The sequence below is a fragment of the Triturus cristatus genome, chromosome 5_2, assembly GCF_964204655.1.
Source record: "Triturus cristatus chromosome 5_2, aTriCri1.1, whole genome shotgun sequence".
Taxonomy (NCBI): domain Eukaryota; kingdom Metazoa; phylum Chordata; class Amphibia; order Caudata; family Salamandridae; genus Triturus; species Triturus cristatus.
Genome location: NC_140588.1, coordinates 6,448,422 through 6,466,559, shown reverse-complemented (window position 1 = coordinate 6,466,559; position 18,138 = coordinate 6,448,422). Strand labels below are relative to the sequence as shown.

Sequence of the window (18,138 nt, the reverse complement as noted above, 5' to 3'; positions counted from 1 at the left end):
GCTAGGTATCCTAGGGGATATATGGGAGACACACCAGGGGAACGCACCTTGGTGGGTCTCGCTACTCTCTTGGAGAAACGGTGCTTTGCCCAACACTGGAAGGATCGACTCCCGTCCAGACTATCAGAGTAGAGGACTGGCATGGACTGGTGCACCAAGATGAAGGAGGCAATATATAGAGGCAGATGCTGCCCATGTAAATATGCAAAAATGTGTGACAGTGGTGGAAGTATTCCGGATTAGTCAGTGACTTGAGAGACTAGTGAGATGTCTCATTTTACACTTACTTTAGCATATTTGATATGTGTTATACCCCTGCGAAGGTACCATCGGATCGTGACTGTGCTATTTTCTCTTTGTACTGGAAAATCAATAAAATTGGTTAGAAAAACAAAAAAGTCTAAAGAGAGTCAGTGACTTGCAAGTCCTACTCACGGGAGAAGATGGTGGTGTCGAAATTGCAGCTAAATTTGCTGGTAGTTTTAGGTTTTCTTCACCAGACTTTGACACAGAGCAAGAAAGATAAAGGCAGAAAAGGGACGAAGAAAAAGATACGGTGAAAAAGAACATGCAAGCAAGACAGAGATAGGTGGGCCATGGCACATTAAGTGAACCCTATAGGTGCTAATTTAAGAACTGTCTCTGCCACAGTTGTGGTCTGCTCATGTCTTCAGGGTTGGGTTTAGGGCAGTGTGGCTGGTGCAGACACACCTGGTGCTGAGCTCAGGCAGGGGTGGGAGGGGGTGCTGGGTTTAGAAATACCTAATGGATTTAAAAGCTCCTGCTGCAGAGTTCCTTGTGTGTCCTGAAGTTTTGAGGCAACAATAAAACTGTCAAGAGAAATCTGGTGATTAATGTACCTGCTGGAGAGAGACAGGATTTTCTCTAGAAGCAGTTTTGACTCATCATAAAGTAACGCAGAGGGTTAAAATGCTTGCTGCAAAGAACGTGTGTCATGCAGATCACAGAACTTTATTTTATGTGAATAGCTCAGTAGGTTACTGCTTTAGTCACATAGATAGATTATTTTTTACTTGTAGTTCCTAAGTTAAAATTCTAATACATGTGTTGGATGTACTGCCCTAAGTGGCCAAGGGTTTGCCCAGATGAGGGCCTCTTGCTCACTGTGCCACTGGAAACAAGCTACACTAGACTGAAAAGCCCAAATTGGTGAGGAACATCTATTAGGTTGCTTGTGTTACACTTCAGTTAGGTCAGTTAGGAGCTAGTGTGGCAGTACAGGTTGGATTGTTCCTATTGAAACAGGGTAAAGATTAATTAGCATATAACTGGTTCTAATCTGAGGTGGCATGGTTGGCAAAAGAACAATGGGTTGGAATGCTACCCTGAGCGACTGCCAGTGGTTAGACTTATTGCAAGCATCCTCTCATCACTTTTTGAGTGTTTGATAAACCTAATATAACCTATGAACAGTCTTCAAAAAGTTGCATGAAAATAGCCTGGTATCAGTTTGAACCTTATTTTTTTCACCAGTCTTTGATTATCCTAATGTTGATAAAATGGTTCATTTGGATAGAAATACTCTTAATTCCTTTCTCCACCCCCTCCTCAGCAGCACACTGGGCACCCCAAGTGCCATTGGAAAACTCCCATCCTTTCTTCCTCCACCCACCTCCTCCCTCATTAGCAGCACACTGTGCACCCCCAGTACACTTGCCCCTCCCCATTCTGTACCTCAGGTACTGGCAGGCTGGCACCTTGGAGCTGGTCCTCAGTTTCTGCCTTCTTTCCTCCAGCACCTCCCCCTCCTCAACAGTACACTGTGCACCCCCAGTGGCCTTGGCCACCTCCCAATCCCGAACCTCAGGAACTAGCAGGCTGACACCTTGGATCAGGTCTCCAGGTCTCTTCCTTCCTTCCTTTCTCCAGCCCACCCCCTTCTTCAGCAGCACACTGTGCACCCCCAGTGCCCTTGGGCACCTCCCCATCCTGAACCTCAGGTACCAGCAGGCCGCCACCTTGAAACTGATCCCCAGGTCTCTTCCTTCCTTTTTCCACCCACCTCCACCCTCCTCAGCAGGACACTGTGCACCCCCAGTGCCCTTGGGCTCTTCCCCATCATGTACCTCAGGAACCATGGGTGGCACATTCTTCTCGGTTCAAGCAACCAAACAATGGAACTCTTTACCCCCCAACATAAGATCCACGGATAATCACCTTATCTTTAGAAAACTACTCAAGAATTGGCTCTTCCCCACATAACCACCATATGAAAACAGAAATGTACAGCATATCCCTTTGTATATAAGCATTCATTTAGACTATAGATATGTACCTATATATGTGTATTGCTTTGTATAAACGAGTATAATAATTATGTTTTGAAAAATATAGATATTCATTAGTTCTGCTTAACAACTGCACATATTACTGATAGTTAGATTATTCTATGTTTCAACATGTGTATATAAAGGACTGCATAAATAAATGTTTTGTCATAACTATCTACAATTGCTTCATTATTGAATAAAAATAAAATTATTTTTTTTATTAAATTTAAAGAACAACAAGCCAGAGTTTATTAAATGCATCTTTAATCTACATATACTATCTTACTTATACATATATATACCTTTTATGCACCTATATATTTATTATTTTTCCTCTAATTTAGTATATCCAATGCACTACCCTATTACTCACCCTATACCGCTCTCAATATAGCCTCTACCACAACTCTGACTCATTTCAAACCTCATGTGACTACTCTTTTTAATGCGCTACATTATGTCTCATCATATACCTCTAGCAATATATCATCTATCTCCACTCTCTCATTCATCCCAAACCCCATACCACTATTATGATCCCCATAATAACTCTTTCTAGACTCCTCTCCTCTACCCCTCCTTGCATCTTATCATACCTTTTTTACTAGTCAGATCTCCCAAACAAGCCTTTCTAAATCCTTACCTCTGGCTCTTCCCCCTCCACCTCCCTTTTATTCACCCCAAACCACCTCTGACTGCCATGAACTAAAAAATAGAAAATGAATATTCTAGACCCTTCTCTCTTCCATCCCTCCACTATTCCTTTTCAATCCAAAAAACAGAATAACATGTCCACCACTCAAATCAATTTCATATTTCCTTATACTTACTCCCCCTCCAACTCCCCTTTACTCACCCCAAACCCCCTTCTACAGATATAAACTCCAAAATAAAAGAACATTTTTAGACCCTTCCCGCTTTTAACTCTCCAATTTTTCTTTTCAATTCAAATAACAGACTAACATGTACGCCACTCAAATTAATTGCATATTTACCTATACTAATTACCACTAATCCTGTTTGGGTTCCAGAGTAGCATGCTACTCATCGAAAAGCGCCTCAACGCTTCTTCAGGGGTTGCAATCGCTATATAAATGCAAACCTTTTCCCTCTTCTATCCCTCCACTATGCTTCTCAATCCAAATAGCTGACTAACATATCCACCAATCAAATTACTTTCATATTTCACTATACTAATTCACCAATAATCCTTGATGGGTTACAGAGTAGCGTACAACTCGCCGAAAAAGCGCTTTAATGCCTCGTCCAGGGTAGTAAGCGCTATATAAATGCAATTACAATAAAATGCAATACATTCTTATAAGTAAAGCCAACACCAACTACTGAGGTATGTTTTAAATCCTACGTTTGGCCTTCTCCAGAGAAAACACTCTTAAAATATACTGCCTACCAGTATGGAGGACATTTGATTACTACACGCTGTAATCCTCATTGTTTTAAGTAACATTTCTTATAAACAGATGTCACATATATGATTCATTGTCTCTGTATAACGTGTGTGATGTAGAGTGCTTTGACATCCTACAATGGTATGAGTAGTGCTATAAAACATATGGAATGCATGTTAGATAGGAGCTAAGGAGAGTACAGGAGCACTGTTGGAGGGTGTAGGCGAGAGAATCCGTGAAGAAGGTAATTGAAGGAGGGCTGAAAAAGATTACCACACGGGGCACCATCAGTGCTAAAGCAGGCCCTGAATGTCTTAAATAGTTGAGATTAAGAAGATCTATTTTACCCTGTGGTAAATGGTTGCTTGTTACAGGAACTTCAAAGGCAAGTGCTAAGTTTGGCTGGAAATGTAGCAACATTTGTTTATATATTTAATGTAAGCAAAAGAACATGACAGAATAGCATGCACAAAGCAATACAAAACAAATAAAAAATAACAGTGCACAAAAGAAAAAAGTAAAAACAGAAGCAATATAGCACCCACAGTACAACACAACACATTGCAATAATGCAGCTCAAAAACAAAGCAGCCAAAAAAAAAATAATTACGTCACCAATCCAACAAAATGCCTTACAACAAATATGCAAAAACATTTTTGTAACATGTTACTCCTTCCAAAAATCGTATTTCTTAATACGGTGATAAAATGCGTTTGCATCAGGCACTGCCATCAAACCAATAAGGATATCAACGTCAGGCAAAAATTATTTTGTGACATGGTCCAGAATTGTTGAAGACAAGGTAACTTTCGAATTCAGCAAACATTGTGGCAGGCTCATAGGAAAAAATATTGCGTCATGGATGTAATCATTTATTTATTCCCCAAATCAGGCACTCTGTGGAAAAGTCACCGCAAGGGACTAAAATTCTATAGACTATGGTCCAAATTTATCAAGGTTTTACGTTGCCCTTGCGCCATGCAAGGAGACGCAAGGGCCTAAATGAGATTTATGAAGCCACCTTGTGTGGCCCTGTGTGGCTTCATAAATCTAGAGTATCGCAAGGCAGCGCTAATCGCTGCCTTGCAGGACTCTGCGACAGGGAGACGTGCCATGGTATGGGTAGAGCGTGAGTGTACCCACATTTCCACCCATGCGGTCTGACACATTCCTAGATTTACCAACACTGGTAGACCTGGGACTGTGTTAGAACTGTATTCCTCCCCACCACCAGAGCCACAACAAGTAGAGATATCTTTATTTCTCCTCGTTGTTTCCTCTTTCTAAGTGTGCTGCATTCTGCAACACACTTAAGAATAGGAAAATACTTCTGACGATTGTTTTTGTGCAGGAAGGTGCACCTTCCTGCACAAAAACAATCCTGCCTACAACGCAAGCAGCCTTGCACCATGGTGCCCCGTGTGGTAATCTTTTAAATACGGTGCATTCCTGCCCTTTCATGCAACGCAGCAAGGCCTTAATTTAGACAGAAAGAGCAATTAAGTGTCTGGTGTATTCAAATCTAACATCAAATTAGCTTATGTTCTGCAAACCAATTACATACATTACTGCATAGCACCTTTACAATACCTGCATCAGATGTCTCTACATCTTGATAGTAAAATATAACGTGACGAAGTCCTCCGACAGCAAAGAATCGATCGATGCGCTCAATCTACCACAAGAAAAAATGGTCTTGGATTAGGATAATTTCCTAAGGGTACTCTAAAAAAGATACACACCAAATTGTTGATAACATTAGTACAAAAACACAACAATGTTGTTTTAAATCAGACCAAATTTTACGGAGCATACATCAACCTAGATAATCAAGCAGGTTGAAGTGCTTAGATGTACACTGCACTTAATAGGCACCCTTGCTTATTGCTATAAAGATGATTTGAGGTAAGGAGTTCTTGAACACAGCAAAACTGACGTCTCTCAATGACAACAAAATAATTAAGCTAGGGGCAGTGGAAGTTGTTTTTTAAAGTGTATCTGAGGCAATCCTGGAAGCTCCACGGATGGCCCCCACTCGGAGCAGAAGTCTCGATGCATCTGCTTCCGGTCAGCAGAGTTTATGTGAATGCGCTGATTTAAGGCGTGATTCGGAAGAAGTGGCGACCGCAGACAGTTATCCCAGAGAGGCCTCTCCCACAGCTGTAAAGTTCCCAAAATAGCACCCAACATATTGATGAGGCGCTCAAAGCGGATTAATTTAGTGTTGTTGCCTCGAATCCTGAGAAATGGAATAAGGAATGGACTTTGAAAATAGCAACACTAAAGTACTAGGCTAGAATGTATGAAGAATAGTAATAGTGATTACGAACTAGCAAATTTTTTGCAAATCGGTACTTGGTACTCGCTATCACCAATGTACAAAGGGTTTATTTAGCCCCTATTTCTAAAATAGCGATTCGTAGTGGGTCGCAAATAGACCTACCTCATGGATACTAATGAGGTAGGTTACAATTTTTGACCCACTACGATTCGTTGCCATCACAGGGATGGTGGCCTGTTGGGGTCAGCAGACCACCATGTCTGCAAATGGGTTACCACCAAGTTTGAGTTTGTGGTAAAGCGCGAATGTTTTGTGAGTGCATTTGGGTCGCAAAACATTTATACATACCAATGCGAATCGGTATTTGTGAGGGACGCACTAAATACGCCCCTTCCAAATACTAATTTGCAAACCCAAATTGCGATTTGGTAACAGGTTACCGAATCGCAATTTGGGCTTAGTACTTCAGAAAAGGCATTTTTGCATTTGTAAATGGCTCGATTTTGCAAATCTAGCCCAAGGTTTTTGAAGTGGGGCGCAACTATCCTAATCTTTTCGGGAGCTCACTCCAGAACCACTAAGTGGTACAAGGAACTTCAGGGGGAGGGGGGTGAAAAGGATTGTTGCAGCGTAGTGTACAGGCTTCGGTACTTTCACTGGGCTGCCTCTGAGTGATGCATAGTGGAAAAGAGTTTCTCTTCCCTCAGACATAAGTAGCAGTTAAGTACCTGCAGGCTTTAACAGCTGACAATCCTGGAGAGCTCACAATTGTCCTTGATGAAGGCACAAAGACAGTAGTTTTGAAGTTCAAATCTAGCTCCCATGAATGGCCCCTTGGATACTCCACAGATGAAACTAACGTCCCTGACAAGGGTTTGTTATTAGAGTACTTTTCTGGCTCTGACTCCTGTAATATTATGCTTTTAAGTATCCCCAGCACCTTCACAAATGAAGGAAGCATTAATAAACGCTAAGGACCTCATTTATGGTATTTTGGCATTGGGCAGCGCAGCAAGGCAGCTTGCTGCATTGCCCTACGCCTAAGTGAAAGGGCAGGAATGCAGCGTATTTATGCAATATGATGCATTCCTGTCCTTTCTCCCTGCACTGGTGCCGTTTTGGTAGCCCAGCAACAAAGTAGGCACCCTTGCACATTGCATGCAGGAACGTTTTCATGCAGGAAGGGACACCTTCCCGCACAAAAACAATCCTAAGGGTCGTTCTCCTCCTTCTATGTGTGCTGCAGATTGCAACACACATAGAACGAGTTAGAAACAAGGAGAAATAAAAATATTTCTCCTCGTTATGCCCCACCTCAGGAGGCATAATTATTAGGCGCTTTCCCAGGTTTACATGATGTTGTAAATCTGGGACAACGTCAAAATCAATGGGTGTTGCGTGTGTAAACCTACTGCAACGCTAATGTAACGCCTCCCGGGCGCAGCGTAAGGCGAAGCAGCGATTTGCACTGTGTTGCCTTACTCAAGATTTATGAGGCCACTCAAAGCCCTGAGGGCGGCTTTGCGTAGCTTCATAAATCTGATTAACAGCCATGTGTCACACATGTATCACTTTACATGGTGCAAAAGTGACACAGGGCTCTCATAAACAAGCCCTTAAGTTTTTTGCTAGCTATGTATGGACAAGTTGTGGTGTCACTTTAATAAATGTTTGGCCACAGAAGGGTCTTGGCCAATCCCTTTACCTTGTGGGCAATTATATAAGTGTGCTTCAACCCAATAAAACAAAACAAAAGTGGTAATACTGGAAATATCTTGGGTTCTGAGAGTAAGGAGATATACCAAGAAGTGTAATTCATCCCGTTTAGAGAATTTGAATTGGGCATGGAGAGAAGAGTAGGTAGGTCTAGAGGAAATGGCGAAGGAGTGGAAGGAATGTAGCTGGAGATTTAACATGGGGAACCGAGGTACTTGAAAAGCATTTTTAGCCAGTTAATGCTTCGATTTTTGGGATGTGAGGGTGGGATTATTTACAAATTGGTACATACAAACAGAGCACTAACAAGAATGGCTGGCAGAAGATAAGACACAAGAAGGGAGAGTAGTGAAAGCAACTTAATTTCTTCTGAAATCTTTTCAAGAACAATGAAGAGGTTAGTTGAAACGTTTTAGACCTTTTGGAGCCACTACCACTGGCATCCAGATAGACCTGCTAATGTGGCATTAGAATGCCATTGGCATAGATCAGTTTATCGAGTGTATGAGAGCTCTTAACAGAGTGACAAAGAATAAGGCTGAAGAATAGATTTTAACAACGCTGACCGAGGAGGACAAAAGAAAAATGGTCACAGTTCTGATTAGAGAGTTCATACTAAGACTGCCCTTAAGGCAAAACCATTGGTTGCGGCAGAATAGCCAAAAAGCCACGGTGGCTGGAATTGAAGAACGATGACTGCCGTATACAGAGTTCTGCTGCTCATCTAAGCATCATTGGGAAGGCGATCATGATAACCTCCAAGATGGTCTGCCTGTATATTCTGAAGAGAATAGGAGAAAGTGGACCCTCCACTGGAGATGGTGCTGTTCCTTGAGGTGAAAGAATCAATTTGGACCCACAACTCGCTGTCTGAAAAGAAAGACATGTTTCTTTTATGTGAAAGACAGAGATACTATTTGTAGCTCACAGTCAGTATTGTGGTTGCAACATGCAACTGTTGAAAGCAGCTGGCAAATCTACAGGGATGACTCTCAGAATGGGATTTCAAGCTGCCAGAGTGGTTTTGTGTCTAGAATGAAGTCCATCTGGCAAGCATCTACAACGAGGATGGCGTTTGGGAAGGTTGACAGTTAGGAAGGTAATAGCATGTTGGGGGATTAGGTATTTTGAAGGGGATTTCATGGTGTCCTTGATGTTGTAAGAGAAGAGTTCAATTTTAGAGTGCAGGAAAACTATAAGAGAGTGGTACATGGTAGGTAGGTGAAAGGATATCACCACTTCGAGTCAGTTCAAGAAATATTCTAAATGTCACAATATGGTTGTTTCCTGTTTTCCAATATGTTTGCTAGTAAGGAAAAGTATGACACTGAGGAGGAAACAGCTGGTTGGACTGAATAAGCTAGTGAGAGCTTGTTTAGAACTGAAGTAAACTACATCTTTTTTAGGTAGAGCCCAGAGGCAGCGTACATGCGCTGCTCTGCGAGGCATGCTGTATTGGAGTATGCACTTGAAGCCCCGCCCACTCTGTCCATATTTGTCATTGGCTTGTGTCATTGTACTTCGTAAATGCTGGCTTCTAATTCATAAATAGGGTTGTTAGTACTTCCTAAGTACCACCTTGTCTTCATTTGTAACCTCCCATGGCGACTGGCCCTTTTATTACTTCGGTTGTTACATGGTACGTGTTATTTAGTCTGTAATCACTATTTTCTTTATTGAGTTTCTCTCACTGCAGGCAGGACATGCGCTGCGTCAGCTTGAACCACTTCTGTTTATTTAAGCAGCATGGACACACTTTATCTTATCTTATGTGTTTTTAAATTAACAACACATGCGTCTGCTTTCAATAACAACACGGGCACCCACTTTCACTTTAATAGAGCACCCGATTTCACTCTAACACAGACGCCTACTTTCAATAACAATACGAGCGCCCGCTTTTACTTTAACCTGGGCGGCTGCTTTCACATGCTCCCCCACCCCACTCTTTCTACTTTGCTAGCAGCATTTCCTATGGCCGGCCACCTTTAAAAACCTGTCATTATCTTAATCCCCCACCACCCTGTCGCTGCTTAATCTCGCTCAGTCGACCTTGTGTCTGTTTCTCCTCCCCCTCCCACCAACCAGACTTCCTCCACGAGACCGTCTACATTGCTTCTATCCTTGCTTGTTTAGACCTTGGAAATGCTACAAAACATGTGAAAAAGTATTTTAAGATGAGGCTTCTCTTTTTAAATGTAACAATACTGATGCAAAAGCTGTGTAGCCTCAGCATTATCTTAGTATAACGTGGGCGTCTTATGAAGTGCAGCATAACAAACTAATTAAACATTAATTCCAAATGCAATAGGTCTCGCATTTGTTGGAGTTGGAGTTACTGGTATTATAAATGGCAATGTTTTTGCCTAGCCAAGTTGCAGTGGACAGTATCATATGTGGCCAAAAGACTACTTTTTGCCACATATGGTCCTACAGACGGCAAAAGGGCTAGGTAAAAAAGAATTGGAATTTAGAATACTAGAATACATTTACAATGCCAATAACTCCAACAAATGCGAGACCTATTACATTTGTTAAAGGACTGCAATACACACAGAAACACGTTTTTATAGCAGTAAGGTAGGTGTAGTCGACTGAGACCTAGCAATGCACACGGTATCAAGAAGCAGATGTCACTTTAGCAGTCCTAAACATATGCGGGATTCTGACCACACAACATTGTAATACAGTACATGCACGGAGTTGTTATTCCTGTTACATCAAAATTAATATTGTGGCTACAAGGTCACAGAAGTATAACGCCAACAGAATCAGCAACAGTATTTCCAGTGAGCTGTGAAACCCTGCTTTCCAACCTCATTCTGTATTCAGAATGTTCAAGAACGGGAGCCAAATAGAAAAACAGATTGCTAATCTATTAGAGATATTGCCTGTTATGTGTTCACACATTGGTATTCTGTGCTCCTGTAGCCATTCAGTTGGGGCGTAAAGACAAGTGCATATTAATTCCAGCAAACTAACTCGCCAGCAATCTATGTGATGATTAAGTGAACTTTAAAACTGCCAATGACGCTGATCTCGGTGGAACTAAATCCACAATTTAAGGCAGTTTGGTCCATTCCCCTCCCCGGTACTTTTGTGACGAGGGCTAGTCTTACAAAATGAGGAGTGCATCACATGGTTCCGGAGTAGTGTGCTATGCGCCTAAAAGCACTTCAACACCTTGTTTGGGGTAGCAAGCGGTATATAAATACAGTTACATGCAGATAAAGAGCAACTTCAATATTTGTTATGATAGAGGAGGCCGTCTTTCTTCGATTTTGCCATTTCTAATTTCAATGTAAACTTTTAGCTACTAGAATGCAGTTTAAAATGTAAAACTATGTGCATTAAAATACAAAGTGACATGAAATAAAAATACCCAAGTGGACTAAGATCAAAAATACAATAATGTGTTACCTCCCATTCTTTACGATTATCACCCACCTGATTCGGAGGCGAGGGAAAGAAAGATAGTAGGAACACAGCCCTGGTCAGAGGTAACATCAGGTGGGAAGGGGGGGGGGGGGGGGGTTGCATGAATTTTAAACAGACCAAAAAAGAAGAATTAAATCATATTAAACTACAGGCAGGATAGTTCTGGTAGGGCGGGTGGAGATTGCAAGCTAGCTATTTAAGGGATAATTGTTTACGGGGGTGACGGAAACGAAGGAAGTTGTGTGGGCAGGCCTGAAAAACATAGAAAGGTGGCGCTGCTATTGCTGCTGATTAAGAGTAAGCAGCGTGCCCTGGTGCTTAATAAAAAAACATAAAGAAGTTGAAATTGAGTTGGGTGAACCACGCCCCCTCCTATGGTTTAAGATTAGGCCGGCGTTGCGCATAGTAAAAATAAAACAAAGGGGTACCTGTACCTTTTGGCTGAAATCCTCTGCTCCGTAATTAGCTCTCTTGTCTGCCAGTTCGGCATCATGCTGTAATGAAGAAAGTAGTGCTGGCTTAATGGGTCAAAAATTGTAACCTACCTCAGCACGACTCCATCTAATGTGGCCGGCGAGGCAGGCTTTAGTTCAAGAAAAGCTACCGTTGATACAACCTGCACCTTGCCTTGAACTGTGGAGCAAGCCCATGGAGCGCACGAGGAGGCCGCTGAACAGCGCCTACAACTGCTGCCAGGCCACCCACATGGTCAGACATTTTTTGTAGAACAGCCGGCAGGCAACCGGAGCTAGCTGAAGAAAGACCGAGAATGCAGCTCACCATGCCAGAGAGGAAGAAAATGTTAATTCCGCAAGGACATTCTGTGAGAAGTTGCAGTTGGCCTAGTATATGCTGTCCACTAATTAAAGTGGGCACCTTGTACCAGTCCAAACAATCCTTATTGATGATTAGGTTAAAGACAACCTTTATAGAAAGCTATCCTAGTGGTAGCTGTGGAGAGAGCCTTCAGGCTAAGTCTCGAAGGAATGTAAAGCAGCTTGTTTTACCAGATCAGAACCTCCTGAATGACCAAATGAAAGGAGAACCACACAAGAGATATATAAAATATATGTATTTATTGCTTAACACTCTCTACTATCCTCTTTATGAGATTAGAGCACAAAGTACACAATATTAAATCAATAGAACGATAGTAAACAGCACAATACACAGTGGCTCCAGGGGGAGACCGCACCATATACTAAGAAAGTGGTATAACAACCACGGCTTCAATAGACACAGTGCCTAGAGCACGTAGAATCGCTGGGACCCCAAGGAACCACCCAAAGTAGTGACACAGGGGACCCATGGAGGACGTGTACAGTGTGAGAACACAGACGCGAGCTCCGTACAACCCTATGAGAAAGTCGCAGTTGGAAAATTACAGTTTAAGGACACTTCGGAGAGGACTTCAAGCAAACCCTTTTGAACATAGAAGGTTCTAAGGCCAGCACCCTTGTGAGTACCGAGGTACCCGTGTTACCTATCCCAGAGGAGCCGGGTGCATAGGGGTCAAGTGGTGTCGGAAACCCTTGTAGTTTTCAATGGCGTGATGCGAAGAAGTGCTGCTGCCGGGAAGATGAAAGGTGTCCGGTGGAATCCAAGCCTGGATCCAAGGTGAGAAGAACCTGAAAGCAGAGGGGACAGAGTCTGGGTCACTTCAGGGTGACCAGGGGCTCAGTAGACGAATGCCCACCGATGTCGGGTGCTTCGGGTGAGAAGATTGGATGCTTGACTCTGCAGCCACAGGGACCAGGAGACGTTGACGATGACCAAAGTCTGGAGGTGAGCTGTCCCACGAAGGATGTCGAGTACTTGGGGGGTCAGTGTCCGGATCGAACACCAACAAGCATTGGCAACTGCAACCCACGCATACAGAGGAAACAAGCTACAGTGAGGACGAGCAAGGTCCTGGGGACTCTCCAAGCAATGGAGAGCCAGGGCACATCTGGAGCAACCAGGAAAGCCCAAGGAAAGTCAAAGTTACCTTCACAGGGACCAATAGGCCAACAAACCAGGTATTACAAAGGGACCTCGAGCTGAATCACAAAATACCAGCCGATGTAACACTCGTGGAGTGTAGGCCGGAAATCTTCAGTGGAAATACTTGTTGGGAGTCAGGACTACACGTAGCCCAAAGCACAGCCTCAGGGATTGCCAAAAAGCATATGCTGCTGCAAAAGTACACGGTGCACAGGGGTTCAGGTTGCACGGTCCCCACGAGGGATACCGGACTCAGAATTGCTGAGAGGTCAGATCAACCTCAGGGACACTTGGGAACCCACCTCCTGTGTTGCAGAAATCTTCGGAATCCTCAGGAGCTCAGGAGATGTAAACTGGTCAGATGTGTTAAGGTGCCTACTGCTGCAAGGGGAGTAACTCCTTTACTCCAAGGGAGATTCTTCAGTCGCCCAGCGAAGTGTAGATTGTCGCAGTACTTGGTTTCTGCTTGCAGAGTCCAGGTAAAATCCAAAGTCCTGTAGTCAGGGTTCCTACTTTATACCCAAGGAAGGGGTTGGACAAACTCTGGGGACCCACCTATGGGAGGGTCAGGACAGAGGGGTGGCTACACCCATGTCCTTTGTCCAGTTTCGCGCCAGAGCAGGAGCAAATGGCTCCTGCAACCGGTTTGAACTGGACTATGTACAGCGACACCAAATGTGCCCCCAGTGCAGACTTTCAAACACTCTCAGAGTGCACCCACCTAGGCCCAATACACTAAATCCTGTCTGGGAGTTGGTCACACTTCCCTGTGACAGGAACCCTATTGTCAAGCCTTCCCCTGCTCGAGCTCAGCTCAACAGCAGGAGGGCAGACTCGTGTCTGTGGCTGGCACCATCCATTTTGTGATGCCCAGGTCGAGAAAGCTGGTACCGGGTGTACTGGTGTTTCACATAAGTCCCTCTAGAAGGGTGGAATCATACTTCCCTAGCCAGTTACTGGCGGGGAGGTATGATTCCAAGGTGTTTGACACCAAACACGACACGTTTCTAAGCAGCCGTTTTAAAGTTAGCATTTACCGCGAGGTTATAATGCACTTAAATATATATGGTACGGACCAGCAAGTACGATTCGTACCTACAGCACTCAGCACGGCTATATTTTTACGGGAGCCAAAAAGCTAAGTACGCTGCGATGCACGACGAAAAGGGGGCCCGGTACGCGACGTACACACCATCACCCACATCGTACGTGTCATCATGTACGGTGCGTACCCCAACATTGCATATGTATGGTGCGTACATACGCGCTGTTGGGGTACGCACGGTACATAGGCCAACAGTGTGTATGTATGGTGCGTATGTCCGCACCGTACCCCCGTATGTCAGCACCGTTCCCCCCACCCGCGTATGTCTGCACCGTACCCCAGGCGTACCCCAATCCGCGTGTATGTACGGACCGTACATACGTGAGGATTGGGGTACACCTGGGGTACGGTGCGGACATACGCGGGTGGGGGGTACGGTGCAGACATACGCGGGAGGGGGGAGCCTGGGGGACCGTACGACTCATACCCCGGGCCCAAGTGTACTCGGGGTAGGGGTGGTACAAAGTTCGCTCCGTACGGGAGACGTTTTCCATACGCTTGTGTATTCGGAACGCCGGTACGGATCGTACTTGTGCGCTCGGACTTCAGTTTTACGACTCGTACGTAAAACTGTCCGGGGACGTCTCGTAGACTTTTCCCGAAGCGATTCGTATGTATTTTTCACGTACGAATTGTACTTCACCGTTTGTACGGGACTTGTACGATTCGTACGTAAAAAAATATGGATATGAGTCGTACGGTAATTTTTTTTAACGGATCGGAATCGGCACCTTGGTGTCTCATTTTGCGACTAGCTCCATATTGTTCTAATGTGTGCCTATTTCTTTTATGAAGTGGTACCTTGATAATACAAGCTGCCCCAGTGAAGATCATATACACCACCGGAGGCATTTGAAGTTGAGGGTTTTCGGGATAACTCATGTGAGACTCTTTATTGAGACCAGTATAGTTCACTCTCCTTTGATTATATAAGTATGTCCTCCAAGAGCTGAGTCAAACCCCTTATCAAACATTCCTCCCCCTTTTGATTGATACAGCAGATGTATTAACCCACAGAACCTGTCAAAAGGTTTCTTGTCACCAAGTATAGAATTTAAGAATCCTTAAACTCCCACATGTGTTGTAACAAAAAATAGCCTAATAGTAAACTCCACAAAACATTGAAGAATTACAACAGGTTTTACTCTAGTTTTCATTCTGGGTGTACCGTCAAGGCTTATGATCATAAAGGAGGGTGCCCTTAGAAGCTGCACAAAGTGGTTTGGGTTTCAGCACAAGTCTGTCTGTGGCAGTCCCCTCCCCATAAATAATCTGTGGTATTAGCGCCATGGTCACAGGCTGGGGGCCACCAACTTAGTGGGTTCTGTGTCCAATGGGGTCCACTGACTCCCTCACTGGATTCATGGATCCCAGGACAAGGATTTATTTTGGTAAACATGGACCATTTAGGGCCCCTCTCAGCCACAAAGGTGGGGGGGGGGTGTCAGGGGTTGCTTACCCTGCCCCATAATATGGCCTTTCAACAATTCTTCAGGAAGCAGCAATTGTTCCAGCATCCTGTAATGGCAGCAGCAAGAGAAAACGCACACCAGCCACCAGCCAATCAGATCCTTTGGATCCACAGTCTCAATTTTGAAACTATGGATTCAAAACAGATCAAAAGGGAAAAAGCTTCAACATTCAATAAGATTTCAACATTTTTTAAACAAATTAGATCTACGAACAGTCCTTGAATTTGGATTTGAGGACCAACTGCAGATTAATAGTCCAGATATTTCTAGCTTCATTGAGAGGTTGGCTGAACTTGAGACCTACAAAAAACACTTTTCTTACTTTAATTTCTCGAAAACTCATGAACCGATTCACAGCAAACCATGCAAAGGGACTTCATTGAGTAAAGTTGTAGCTTTATTCCAAGTTTGGTGCAATTCTATATTTTCTAGAGTGCCGCTAAAAGCTTCCAGTAGGAGTTAAAATGAGAAATGCAATTTTTCTGCCTCTGGTGTTGGATCTGCACAAAACCTGCTATGCCAGAATTTGTTGAGCAGTGCCATATTATATATATGTATGTTTTTTGCACAAGGCATCTGTGATTTTTTTCTCGCAGTTCACAGATGAATCAGCAGATGAGTTCCAGGAATGTACTAACGGCACCAACAATTTTGCAAACTTCAGTGATAAAAGAGATGGCACTCAGAGTTATATTAAGGGTTTTCTTCAATAGGAATACTTTTTTTTGGTTTGCTTATAACTTTGGTGCTGTTTAGCATATCTGCATAAAACCTTTTAATCAAAATGTGTAAATCCCAAAGTTGCACCATGCCATGTTTCATGCTGATCCGCTCGTGACCTAAAGTAACTATAACTCGCGCCCCGCCATACCCAATTTTCTCATCAATTTTACAGCAAATGTTGCAGTGTAGTTTCAATGATGTCATAACAGATGTCATAAGTGATGTAATCTGTGGGGTAATTAGCAGTGCATAGCGAGGGTGCAAGTTGTAAGTTACCTTAGGACATGAGTTATAGTTACTTTAGATAACTCTAACGTCCCTTCGTTTTTTACACTGAATTTCTAGTTTTTTTAATGTAAAGTAATATTTAATTACCGTACGTTAATCCAACTGCTGTCACGCACAGCCTTTGGCCATGTGCGGCTGGGGGGTTGGCCGACCAACCCCCTGCATGCAGCAAACCCACGCAGCCTTACTCCCTTTTTGGCCCCAGGGACCCCATGCCCCAGAGGCTGGCACATTTTATAGGGGAGGAGGGCACGTGTCACCCTCCCGGGCCAACTTTGGCCCCCAGGGATCCCATCTCCAGGGGTCCAACACTATAATTATGGGAGAGGCAGTCAGCCTCTCTCCCCAGGCCTATTACGGCCCTGTGGACCCCCATCTTCTGGGGCCTGGCCATATTGTATAAGGGAAGGGGGGCACGCAGACCCCCTCCCTGGGCGTATTTTGGCCCTGGGCACTGCTGGATGGTATTACACTGAATTTGGTAGAAAGGTAGCTTTTTGTTTGCAGATCACACTTTCGGTTATTTGGTGTAAATCTGTTCAAAAGTTTGCACGATATTAAAGGAAATTCAAATTTATATATCTAGGGTTGCAACTAATTGGCGAATATTTTGCGACGATTCACGAATGCGCACGCCAACAGGAATGCCGTGAGCACAAAGTTGTGGCCACCATTTTAGTTTATTGGCACAGTCCCTGGAGCTAAAATTATATGGTAGAAACTTGAATAAAGGGTCAGGTTGGATGTAGCCTGAAACCATGGGTGGGATATAGGCGTGTTTCTGGGACACAGTATGGGCACAGCATTCAGAGACCCACCCAAACACTCATGTCCCACTTAGACCCTCTTAGATACTCACGTACCCACTCACAGACCCAGCCAGATTTTCATGCACCCACTTACAGACCCAGTCAGATTCTTATGCACCTACTCACAGACCCACTCAGACACTCATGCATCCACTCACAGACCCACTCATACACTCAAGCACCCACTCACAGATCCACTCAGACACTCATGTACCACTCACAGTCAGACACTCACTCCAGATCTACTCAGACTTTTATGCACCCACTCACAGACCTAATCAGACACTCAGGCACCAACTTATAGGCCCACTTAGACACTCAAGCACCCACTCACAGACTTACGCACCCACTCGCAGGGTCACTGAGAGACACTTATGCATTCACTTACACACCCACTCAAAAACTCTCACACTCACTCGCAGACCCTCAGACACTGATACACCCAGTCAAAGACCCACTTAGGCTCTCATGCACCCACTCACAGACCCACTCAGACACTAAGGCAACCACTCCCAGATCCACTGAGACACTTATGCACTCACTCACACACCCACTCAGACTTGGTTAGACATTCATGCACCTATGCAGACACTCTCACCCCCACTCACAGATCCACTCAGAT

At 44.0% G+C, this 18,138-nt stretch overlaps 1 protein-coding gene across 1 annotated transcript in view; it reads right to left on the bottom strand.

Annotated features, from left to right (window-relative positions):
* Positions 1-18,138, bottom strand: part of DNAH5 (dynein axonemal heavy chain 5) — a 5,853,083-nt gene that overhangs the window by 5,555,530 nt on the left and 279,415 nt on the right. Inside the window, exon 3 of the mRNA XM_085606747.1 lies at positions 5,292-5,376. Coding sequence (XP_085462873.1) covers positions 5,292-5,376 — 85 coding nt within the window. The remainder of the gene's footprint in view (positions 1-5,291; positions 5,377-18,138) is intronic.